Below are 12,517 nucleotides of genomic sequence, written 5' to 3'. Positions count from 1 at the left end.
ATATGATGTTAAATTATTAATTTTTCTAAAAGTTTAAGCTTATAAGATTTGAATTTACTATACATATCACACTTGTAAACATACTCTACTTTTATTTTTCATTTTTTCTCGAGTTCACATGCTCCGGAGGGATTCCTTCTATTTTTAGAAGGAATGAAATGAAGTGCCCGTCGATTGGGCTTATGGGCTTACAATAGAAACTAGGTGGCCAGGATTTGGGCTTCACTGTCTTCTAAAGCCCATACAGTTTGTTCCTAAATTGGAGGCATTGGGCCCTACCCTAACGGACATTTGGTCCTCTGCTGGCGCAATAGCCAACTGTCCTTAATGGTTGGCTGGAGTGCCTTACAAAGGAAAAGAAAATGAGATAAGAGTTTGGGATCTGGGCCCACCAAGCCCACCAAGCCCACCACAACCACCTTTCTTTAGCGTGGGAATTCATAAAGAGAGGACCAGTGGACTTGATTCGGTGGGTCTTAACAGGCCCATTAATACCTACAAAGTGAGTTTACCTTCATTGTTGGAATATGATAGATTTTCTAAAAATAATAAGTCTAGCATTTATAAAATTTTGGATATCGTCAAATAGGGTATGTTTGGCAATTGTTTTGAAGAATAGTTTTCTATTTTATAGAATAAAAAAAGGGAAAACATGTTTGACAATTTAAAAATTGTTTTATGTTTTTTATTATTAAAAACAAAAAATATGATGTTTTAAAAAAAATATTTTCTTGGTTTTTTTTAATTATTTTCTTAGAAATGTTTTAAAAAATAATTATATAAATAGTAATTAAAAATAAAGCAATAGATATAAAATTACTTTTAAAAGATATTTAAAAATATTAAAAAAAGATTAAAAACATTTCAAGTTGTCCAACAGACTTTTATTTTACAAATTATAAGAGAATAATTTTCAAAAACTACTTTTAAAAACTATTTTTGAAAACAATTATTAAATGGGTCATAATTTTTTTAGAGTGTATTTGACACCTAAAATTAGTAATTGAAATGAAAGTAAATCACAATATGATATGGAAAACAAATTTTAGAGAGGCGAAAACACATGTCTTGTGAAATCATTTCATTTATCTATAAGAAGGATGAAATGAATAATTAAAAGTAGTATTAAAACTAAAAAAATTAAAATTATAATGTAAATATCAAAATATTAGTTTTTGAGACACAATAAAAAAAAAAAAAAAATATATATATATATATATATATATATATATATATATATATATATATATATATATATATATAAATAAAATATTGGTTTCCTATTGAAGATTCATCATTCCGATTGAAAAAATGAGAGAATTTTCATGCCCAGGACATGGAAGAGAAGCCCAGCATCTCTGACACCTTTACATGCCCAAGGCAATTGGGGCCCTGGCCCATGAGTAACCCGAGTTCTTGGTCCAACCTGAAAAGCAGTTGCAGGTTTGTAGCCGAAGTACTGTTCACAATGGAGCCCATTGGTGAAGCCCAAGAAGCAATAATATAATGGGCCTTGGTATTTAAGTGTTGGTCCGTACTGAAATTTAAGGTATTATATAAAACTATATTATTGTCACTATACTATCTAAGTTCATGACTATAAGTAAAAATACATATATAAATTATTAAGAGCTTATTTTTAAAAGAAAAAGTTCTCGTGGTTAAAGCTATGTTTGGTTCCTAAAAATTTTGAGAGAAAATGTGAGAGAAAGAAAATAAAAAGAAAAAATAAAAGAAATAAAAGATGAAGAAAAATAAAAAAAATAGGGAAATCAAACACGAAAAAACCATTTTCCTTAGTTTTTTTTTTCTTAATACTTTTTGAGAACCAAACATAGTCTCGAATAAAAACTTTAATTATGTTAAAGAAAAGTAAATTATGTATTATTTGATTATTTAATATTTAGTAATAAATGAAATTGAAACCATTAATAAAAAGTCATGACTTAATAAGAATTCAAAATTTTAATTATATTCCTATGTATAAATAGTTGTGTCATTACCTAGAATTTAAATCCCAATTAGGGTAATTTAATGGAAATTAAGTTTTTCAACTACAAATTTTTAATTTTACTTTTTTCAACCAATATAGAATAATGAACAAAAATCTACTTTGAAAATAGATGGAAGGAAAAGAAGAGAGTAAGGAAAGGTATGGAAAAACTAATGGATATATATATATATATATATATTTTAAATAAAGATGTTATAGAATTTTTAGTTTTGTTTATAAGAGTGTTTTGTAAATTAATTTAACCAAGTAATATGACTTAAGAACTTAATTTAAGCTATTAAGTATATTAATATATTTGATAAAATAACTTAATATTATCACTTAAAGTTATTTTTAATTTTAAATTTTAAGTCAAAATAGACAACTTTTCGTAATCTTAAATCATTTTTACTTCATTTATTTATACTAATGAGAATATATTTTAAAATTATGATTCCACATCTAGGACTTATTTTTTATAATAAATATTTTATAGTTATCTTATATATTTATAATACTTTAAATATAAATATTTTATAAATAAATTTATTACTTAAAATTAATAAAAACTAAATATGAGTTAAAATCAATGAGGATAGATACTAGTTAAAATTAACGACGGTAAATGTGTTAATATAATGATTTAGAATAAATTTTGAGTTAATTTTACCAAACAATCTTAATACTTAAAATAAAAAATAATAATTTAACTTAAAATTATTTAAATTATTAAATAATAAGTATTGAGTTTTTTCAAATACTCACTGAATTTTATTTTATTTTATAGTTATGACAATACTGAGTAATTTTAAAAGGAAAATGTTAAAATTTTATATCAATTTATAATACATGCTATTAAGATATTATGTACCAAGTCATCTCATATTAGTTGAGAACTAGGGGTCTTTTTTTTTTTTTTTTTTTTTAACTTATGGTGATTCAAATCCTAATTAGGTTCCATTTGGATTGGTATTTGAGAACTTAAAAGCCCTAAAACTTATTTACAGGTTTTGTGTATGTTTATAAACTTTAATATTTTTCTTTAAGGAAACTTACAACCTAAAAAACTTTAAGATAAAAGCGAGAAAATTATTACTTCATATAGAATTTTTATTTTGACTTAAATAATGTCAAATACATTAATTTTAACCAACCACCCTTTGTTCATCTAACATTCCTCTACCTACCACTTTTTAGTTTTACTTTACAAATTCACATGACAACACAATATGGTATCAAATTTGGTTATGCTATGAATATTTTGAAAAAAAAAAAAAAAATGTTATTCAAAGATGAGTTTGATATCTAGTCATTTAGCATTGTTTCAAAAGAAAAAAAGTTTAGCTTTGTCATCTAAAAAGTTTAGGTTTGACCTCTAAAGTGAAGGTTCATAATATGATAAAGCAAGGAGAGGGGGAATAAAGTCAACCTTGGCGACCTAATCCAATAATGGTCTCTAATTAAATATTATTTTAACGACTATTTATTTGATTATTACATTTTGTAAATAAATTCTATGACAATTGTTTTTTCCATAAGGATGATGCAATTGTTGCTCTTAGATTATCTAGTTTATAGAAGATGACTGCAACAATTAGAATCTTGTGGATGGTACGTTTATTGATGTTATGAATTATGATATGAGAATATGACAATTGAGTCTCCAATAGATTAAGTAAAATAATCATTACCATTTATGAAAAATAATATTTGAGATGATCAACAAGGGGAGGTGTTGTTGCTTGACTGGTGTGATATGGGAGAAATATAAGCCTTGTTTATTAACTGTTTTTTGAAAGCAATTTTGAAGGACAATTTTTTAGAATAGTTTTCAAAAACTATTTTGTACAAAAAAAATTTGTTGGGAACTTTAAATATTTTTAACTTGCTTTTGAATACGTTTTAAAAATAATTTTTATATCTAGTAATTTATTTATTTTTGGAAAAAAATGGCCTTATTTTTTTAAAAATAAAAATAATATATATTTTTAAAACCTAAATGTAAATACTTGAAATAATCTATTATATTTATTAAAAAAAATGAATTACTTTTCAAGTAAAGAATGAAAAATATTAATTAAATTCACAAAATGAAGACTCTTTCATCATTTTAATCAATCAATTCAAATAAAAACTCCAATTTAAGTATTATTTTAAATTTATTACTTTTCATAATAAGATATCCACGAATGATCTTATTTTCTATTTTTATATAAAAGTGATATTATTTTCTAGTTTTAAAAATAAAAATTTAAAAATGGAAAATATATTTAAGCCATTACTAAAAAAATTGATCTTCATAAAAATCCACGTAAAAAATTTAAATAATATAAAAAAATAAAAACTATCATATTATTTATCCAATAGTTACCTTACTTTCTATTTCCCATGATATCACAACTCTTCCCAACTTTAAAACTTAACCAAACACAAATTATTAATACCATATATTTTCTTCCTCATTATCATTAATCATATTCTATCACAATCTTTTATTTTTTATTTTTTCACATTGCAATATATGGAAAACATGTATTTTAATTATATACTATACCAATATATTTCCTTACATATTTATAACCTCCTAAAATATCTTTAAATACAATTTACCCTTTAATCTATATCATGTTTTACATTTTACCTTTTTACGAGTCAAAACTTAACATTTTGCTTCCTAAATTTGTTAAACATCAACATTTAACCCCCGTAAAATTATAAAAGAAATCTTTTTGTTTTTTGAAAAATATTTTAAATTTAGATGAAATCAATTTTAAATTAATAGTCTTAAAGTGAAAAATTTTAAATGTCCTTTAAATATGATTGCCAATTTTAATTTTTAATTTAAAAAAATATTTGCATGTAAATTCATTATTTTCGTATGTAACTACGCTTCAAACTTAAATAATCGATGTTTTTCAATACATTTTAGTCTTATTTTTTTAACTTCACTTGCTATTTATTGTTTTTCAATATATTACGATTTTTTTTTATTATTGGAATTATTTGAAGAGGATATTTTATTACTAGTATCCAAGAGCGGAGTAGCTTAGCACGTGACGCACGTGACGTGCAGTGATGTCGACGCATAAAAAATAAAAAAACGCGACGAGTGCGGCCACGCTTATCGCCATCCGATTTTCTCTCAATTTCTCAAAAGCCAGACTTGATGATGACTTGCATCTTTTTAAGATTCAATGAAGGGCTTTACTGTAATTTAAATCTGTTAGATATTTTCTTTTTGGGACCTGTAAATATCTCAATCCTTTAAAGTCGGTCTATCCATCACGTGACGCTGGGCCCCATCTTAACCCAACTTCCTCACACTTTCTCCTCTGTTTCTAACTATGGTTCACCGCGCCGAATCATCTCGTAGACCGTATGTTTGGTTACGCCTATAACTTGATTCCGCGTGCGCTTCTGCTTCACCTAACCACGGTCGGCATAATGGAGAACTCGAAAACCAGCTGACATGGCTTATTATTTTTATTTGATTCCATTATCTTGTTTGCTACTTACATGTCTATAACATCAATGAATTTTTTTAAGTGGTAAGTCTTTTTCGGGATTATTATTTTGAAAACTTTCTTAAAATGTAAGGAAATAGTAAGAATTGGTCGCTTCAATCCATAAAAATATGGCAAATTGGAATTTTGGCCGGGACAAGCTCTCACTCACCACCAAACATTCCAGAGCCCCGACCCAGTTTAACTCAAGTTACTGTAACGCTGACTGCACACGCGTACTAACTAACCGTAGTTAAAGACGGACGAGTTTTGGCTATAAAATTAGGGTTTGGGAAACAAGAGTCATTGTGCTTACAGAGGCGGGTTCGGCTTAAGTCCCCCTCTTTCCCCAAATTTCCTCCTTAGTCCTCTATTTTTTCGGGTTTTAGATCTAATGGCTTCTGCAGAGATCGAGTACCGATGCTTCGTCGGAGGGCTCGCTTGGGCCACCGACGACCAGTCCCTCGAGAGGGCTTTCAGTCAATTTGGCGAGATTCTTGAATCGAAGGTCTGTTTTAGGCCGTCGCAGAGATCGGATCTGACTCGATTCGGCTTTGTTGATCCCTGATCTGATCTGTTTGTGTTACTCTGATTCCGTACTTTGTTGATCTGTGTTCTGTGTTAACTATCTGTGATTCTTTTACTAATCCCCTGAAACGGTACGTTCCATCTTCATCTTGTGATGAAAGACGAAGATCGATCGATTTTGAGTTTCAGATTTATGTTTTTCATGTGTATATGAGGAATTTGTGGTAGATCTGACCTTATTGGCTTGTTCTGTGTGTTTGGATTACAGATCATCAATGATCGTGAGACTGGGAGGTCCAGGGGCTTCGGATTCGTTACGTTCAGTAGCGAGCAGTCGATGAGGGACGCCATCGAGGGGATGAACGGCCAGAATCTTGATGGTCGTAACATAACCGTAAACGAAGCTCAGTCCCGTGGAAGCGGCGGCGGAGGCGGCGGCGGTGGTGGCGGAGGCGGCTACCGAGGGGGTGGTGGTTACGGCGGAGGTGGTCGCCGTGAAGGTGGATACAGCCGTGGCGGCGGCGGAGGTTACGGAGGCGGCGGCGGCGGTTATGGCGGTGGTAGTCGCGACCGTGGTTACGGAGACGGTGGATCTCGCTACTCTAGGAGTGGTGGTGCTTCGGATGGCAACTGGAGGAACTAGATTTAGAGTTTGGCGATGGGTGTTTTAGTTTAATGGTTCTGTTCTGATGTTCTGGTTATGTTTTTTTGCTGATGTTTGGTTCTCTCTTTTTGATCGCTGGGTTTGATATGATTGTTAGGTTACTGCTTTAAAAAAATCGCAAGTTCCAAATTGAAATGAATGATGAAAGAAAAAATTGGATTTTGGAATACCTAGTCTCAAATCGTAATATATGCCATTGCCAATGAGATAAATTTACCAGTTATCTTAGATGCAGTTAATTTTGTTTTGCTGGAGAACTCGATCCCATTTCTGGTGTGTCGCTGATTCTATTTTAAGAGAGTTAATGCTTGACCTTTGATGATTGGTGATAAAAGTCTCTTTGAGGAGTTTGAATTTTATTTTTGACTTGAATGCGTTTTAAGATTTATACAGTCATTTTTTATAAAAACAAGTTCGGAAAAAATTGAATTCTTCAATTATTTAAATGGACAGAGTTCCCCTGTTTTTATCACCTTAAATCATAAATTACTAATGAAAATGTGCAGAGTCGGAGATATATTTGATATAAATTAGTAAAATTGTGATGAAAACCTAATTTTGGAATTCTAAAATAAATACAGTCAAGAAGTGTAGAGGGGAAGAAAAATAATAATTAAATTTAAAATTAATAAATTATTTTTATATATTTTAATTTTAATTTTAAAATTTAAGAAATATTAATTATATTTAAATCTTTTATATCACTCTTTACGTGAAATCATCAAAATATCTTTTTTTAAGTTTACATAATCATCATCATAAAACCTTCTATTTTCATTTCCATTTTTTTTTAACCTTATAATTAAACAACCAAAAGAAATTTAGAGAAAAAAGAGAAGAAAATGCATTGAAGGGAGGAAAAAAAAAAAAGAGCCTAGATAAAGATTTATTTTTTGTTTTTAAAAATAGAAAATAATTTTTTTTTTCAAAAAATATTTTTTAATTATTTTATATTATTTTCATTTATTTGTTTAAAAAGAAATAATTATAAAAATATTTTAATTTTTAATTAGATTTTTGTTTCTTAATTAAAGAAATTTTTTCAAAATTGTTATAAAAACTATCTTTTAAAATTATTTTCAAAAACAGCAAACAAACCCTAAACTCATTAATTTAAAATTTCATTATATATATTCTTTTACTTTTCATTTATCATTTTTATTTACCTTTTCTTTCACTTAAAATAATAAGGAAATTGAAAGAAAAAAATGGAAGAAGAAATAGAGTAGGGTCTTAGGTTGAAAAGGATATTTTTATTTAAAATTATGGGTTTTAGGTGGATAAGTGAGAAAAGTTGAAAAGGATGGTATTTTGATTTTTTCTTTTTGTATTTAAAATTATGGGTTTTAGGTGGATAAGTGAGAAAAGGTTGAAAAGGATGGTATTTTTATTTATTTATTTTTTTGTATTTAAAATTATTTATAAAAAAATGGATGGACATGAGGAGAGATTCGATAAATGTATTTAATAATATTTTAACTCATTCAAATATTTGTGCAAAGTTTAAAATATTCCCAAAAGAAAATGTTCTTGTGTAAAATGGGTATAAAAAATTCGATGATAGGTATTTTTAATCTAAAATGTACTAAAACACCTTTATTATATTGTAAATAAAAAAAAGTTCTGAGTATAAAAATTTGAGGGGTATTTTGTAAAAAAAATGTTACTTTTCTTGTTTTAAAAAACATGACGGTTATTTTATAAATTAGTGTCATATTTTTTACCCTTTTAATAAAGTGAAATAATATATACATATCCATATACCCAATCACTCTTCATAGTATGATTCTTTGGGGAAAAAAAAAAAATACACTTTTAGTGAAAGTCCAAGACATCCTTAAAGTTCCATACAACCATATTCCTCAATTTATTTTCTTTGTATATCTCCAAAATCCTAACAAATTTTTGAAAAAAGTTGTGATTTTTGAACAATAGACAAATAAACAATAATCTCCAATCATGCTACCACTTTTTTTGCTTTTTAAGGTGAGAGACTATAACTTCGTACACTCTTAAGGGTGTTCAAGAGTGTATTAATGAACATCCTCAAAAGCATCCAATACCATACCAAACATTCCTAAGTGATGAATTTAACATTATACATTAAACCTTTGGACACCCTTAAATATGTTAAATGAATACATATTTAATGGCTCTTTAATTAAATAACCTTTTATTTTTGTTATTGTATCTTTTTTTTTTATTAAAGAAAATTTAGATTTAAAAATTTCTCATTAATTTATAAGCCAAATCAAAATTTTGTAACAAACACACTATTTATGTAAAATGAAAATAAATAACATTAAAAACATTAAATTTATATTTCAAAAGCGAATTTATTATAAATTTTCAAAATTCAAATTCATCACAATCAAAAATTAAAAATTAGGATTCCATACTCTTTCCCAAATTTAAAAATTAATAAATTGATCCCAATAATAGAGCATACATTTCAATTATAAATCTATCTGCCATTCTCAATCCTCGCAGATACTAATCTAATCAAGTTATTATTATTTTTTTTGCAACCCCCGTTTGATTCCCAAGAAAATCCACCCCCATTCGATTTCCGGGAAATTTCATCCTCGTTTGATTTCCGAGAAAATCCATCCTCGTTTGATTTCCGAGGCCCTTTTCTGAAGTTGGCCTCCAGACGAGAGAATCCCTAAAAAAAGCCCTATTTTTTCCTCTGCCATTCTCAATCCTCGCAGGTACTAATCAAATCAAGTTATTAATTTTTTTTTTGTAACCCCCGTTTGATTCCCAAGAAAATCCATCCCCCATTCGATTTCCGGGAAAATTCATCCTCGTATGATTTCCGAGAAAATCCATCCTCGTTTGATTTTCGACAAAATCCATGCAAAACCCCCAAGAAAAACAAAAAAAAAGTGCTTTTTTTTTTTTTCCTCCATGTGTTTTCTTGATCTGATCTAGGGGTCTCTTTGATTTTGGGCCATTGGATTTAAATTTCACAAACCCTAAATCCACGATTTTTGAGCCATGCTGAAAAATCCAACCTTTGCCTGCAAATCATGATCAGATTACCAAATAGCATCTTATGTTTTTTATAAAAAAAAAAAAAAAAAAAAAATTGGACAGATTTTGCATCCTGCGTGGGCTGGTAGGAAATATCGGGACCTTTCACAGGGACGATGAACAATGGAGGGGTATTTTCGGTATGAAATAACACCTCAGACCAGAATGCATGTTTCCTTTAATATTTTTCCAAACAGTGGACATATCTTGCATTATGGAAAGTTGGGTTCCGAAAATGTTATTATTCCCAAATTGGCCCGGCAAAACATAATTCTCCCAAATTTTTAACATTTTTTTAACAATCAAACATAATTTAAAATCCTAATTATTATTCAATTATTAATTTCTAATTAATTATAGAATTAATCATTATGAATTTATTAGGGTAATAATTCCAAGTATTTTAAAACATTTGAGACTATGTTTAATTATTATTATTTTTTTTCAAATTATGAGTTTTTGATTTGAAATAAAAGAAAAATGTAATAGTTAATTTTATAAATATTTTTAAAATATAAAATAAATAAATTTAATACTTGATGGTATTTTAACATTAATAAAGACAAATAACTTAAGACTTAACAATAAATATATATATATATATATATATATATATATATATATATATATATATATATATATAACTGAAAAAAAAAATCTAAATATGATATTCAACTCTAATTTATATTTAAGTTGATTTTAAATCAATTCATGTTTTTTGGGCAATTTTAAGAGTTGGTTTTATAGTGTTTTTTAAAAGTGTTTCTAACTCTAAAAATAATTAAAAACACTTTTAAGGTAAAAAATAGGTGTTTGACAATATTTTGAAAAATACTTCTGAAAATCTAAAAAACATTTGAATTTTTTTTAAAGCACTTGAGAGGAAAAAAACACTTCAAAAATTTTCATATATTTCTAAAATATCATTTCCCAGTATCCTCGGTTCCTCAGTCTCCACTTCCTTCTCATTCTCCTTTTCCTCTTTCACTTTTTCTTTCATAAAATTATATATATTTTTTGTAATAAATATAATTTTTAATAATTTATTATTATTAAAAACGTTTTTACATTTATGCAATATATCATTAAAAAATATTATTAGAACCTTCTAGATTTTCGTAAAAAAGTAGAAGTATTATACAAGAAAACACTTCGGTAAAACCGCTTGAAGCAATGTGAAACGAGGCATTAATAATCTATACCATACAATGAAAGTTGTGATGCAAGTTTGTCGTCACTGTTGTTTAATTATTTATGATACTACCATGGACCATGTCCACCAGACCGAGTCTTCTCTCTAAAGATTCCTTTCATATACAAAACACTACCATATCACGGGCAGATATTTTTGTTTTAGGCGGCAGACAATTAAGACTTTTTTTATTCCAAGACAGTTCCATGTTATAAAGGGACATAAAAATCAAAGGAGACTTGCAAAGGCAAAGTGGATTATTTATGTATTTTTGGATAATTTATGTAATAATTTTTAAAAATAATAAAAGAATTAATCTTTTATTATAAAAAAAGCCTACTATTTGAACTTATTTTTGGCAAGCACAAAACAAACAAATTGTTTTCAAAATCATTTTTTTTACAATAATAAACTATTTTTGAAAATTAAATTAAATTCCGATTTTAAATATTAGTTTTTTTCAAAACGATGAATGTAATTGACATGTATAAAATACTTGATATATATATATATATATATATATATATATATATATATATATATATATTTATACAACTAGCTAATGTACTTTACATGATATCTTATCTTCTCTCTCAAAAAAATAAATAAATGAATACGATTTTAACTATTAACATAATTGTCACATAAATATAACTATTTAAAAATAAAATATATTCAAATACAATCATAAAATAGACATAATTTTTTTAATATATAATTTTTATGACATAATTAAAATTGAATTTAAATATAAAAAATATGCTATTAGCTAGTAGTTCACGTGCCTTGCACATGAACCCAACTTAGTAATATATAAAAGAAGGAAAACATTAGTAATGGAGGAAAAGATGATGGAAAATTTGAAAAATAGTGATTGAATTTTATGACAATATTGGATAGAAGTTGTTGGTGAGACAAAAATTAATTAAAATTAAAAAATAGTTAAGAAATGACAAAATAAGTAATATTATATGAGATTGAAGCTATTTTATATATATATATATATATATATTATATTTAGATAAAAAAGGAAATTTATCTTTATAACTTGATTATTTTTAGTTTCTATATCTTGTAACTTTAGTTTCATAATATAATAAAAAAACCCAATTATCGAATCCTCAAGTTGACAAAATGATTCTATTGCTTTCTATAGATTAGAGCAAATATGTTCCAATTCTTCTCACAAGCTAAAGACGGTGTAGGTTGTGATGGAATCCACACGACTAGCTTTCTCAACGTAGAGCTTTATTCCCATATATGAACCATTATGCAATTACAAACAAAGAAAAAAAAATGAATACTCAAATTAATATATTATGATAAAGTATTTTGATGTTAACATTCAACTTTTGTTATCCACACCAAATTCTCATTATGAATAATTTTTGTCGTAGAAATGATTGTAGCTAGATCATTTAATCCTTTCTTTGCATCTTGAAAGAGTATAAGTTACATGTTTACCATAACAATAAACATTTAGTGAACTTTCAAATATAATGAAAAAGGATAATTTAAATGATTTGAAATATAGGACCATCAAAGTTATCTTATTTCCAAATTAACCAATGCCTTTAATAGTAAGGTCTAACATGGCATTA

The 12,517-nt window shown here is 27.0% G+C and overlaps 1 protein-coding gene across 1 annotated transcript; it reads left to right on the top strand.

The window, feature by feature from the left end:
* The first annotated feature begins 5,804 nt into the window (after positions 1-5,804).
* LOC117911504 (glycine-rich RNA-binding protein GRP2A) lies at positions 5,805-6,855 on the top strand. Its single transcript, XM_034825908.1, has 2 exons — positions 5,805-6,004; positions 6,293-6,855. The coding sequence occupies exons 1-2, from the start codon at positions 5,891-5,893 to the stop codon at positions 6,665-6,667; spliced, it is 489 nt and encodes a 162-aa protein (XP_034681799.1). The 5' UTR covers positions 5,805-5,890; the 3' UTR covers positions 6,668-6,855.
* Positions 6,856-12,517: the final 5,662 nt, after the last annotated feature.

This window comes from Vitis riparia, chromosome 3, assembly GCF_004353265.1.
Source record: "Vitis riparia cultivar Riparia Gloire de Montpellier isolate 1030 chromosome 3, EGFV_Vit.rip_1.0, whole genome shotgun sequence".
Taxonomy (NCBI): domain Eukaryota; kingdom Viridiplantae; phylum Streptophyta; class Magnoliopsida; order Vitales; family Vitaceae; genus Vitis; species Vitis riparia.
Note: the sequence above shows the minus strand (reverse complement) of the source record. Positions and strands in the feature narration are given on the sequence as shown.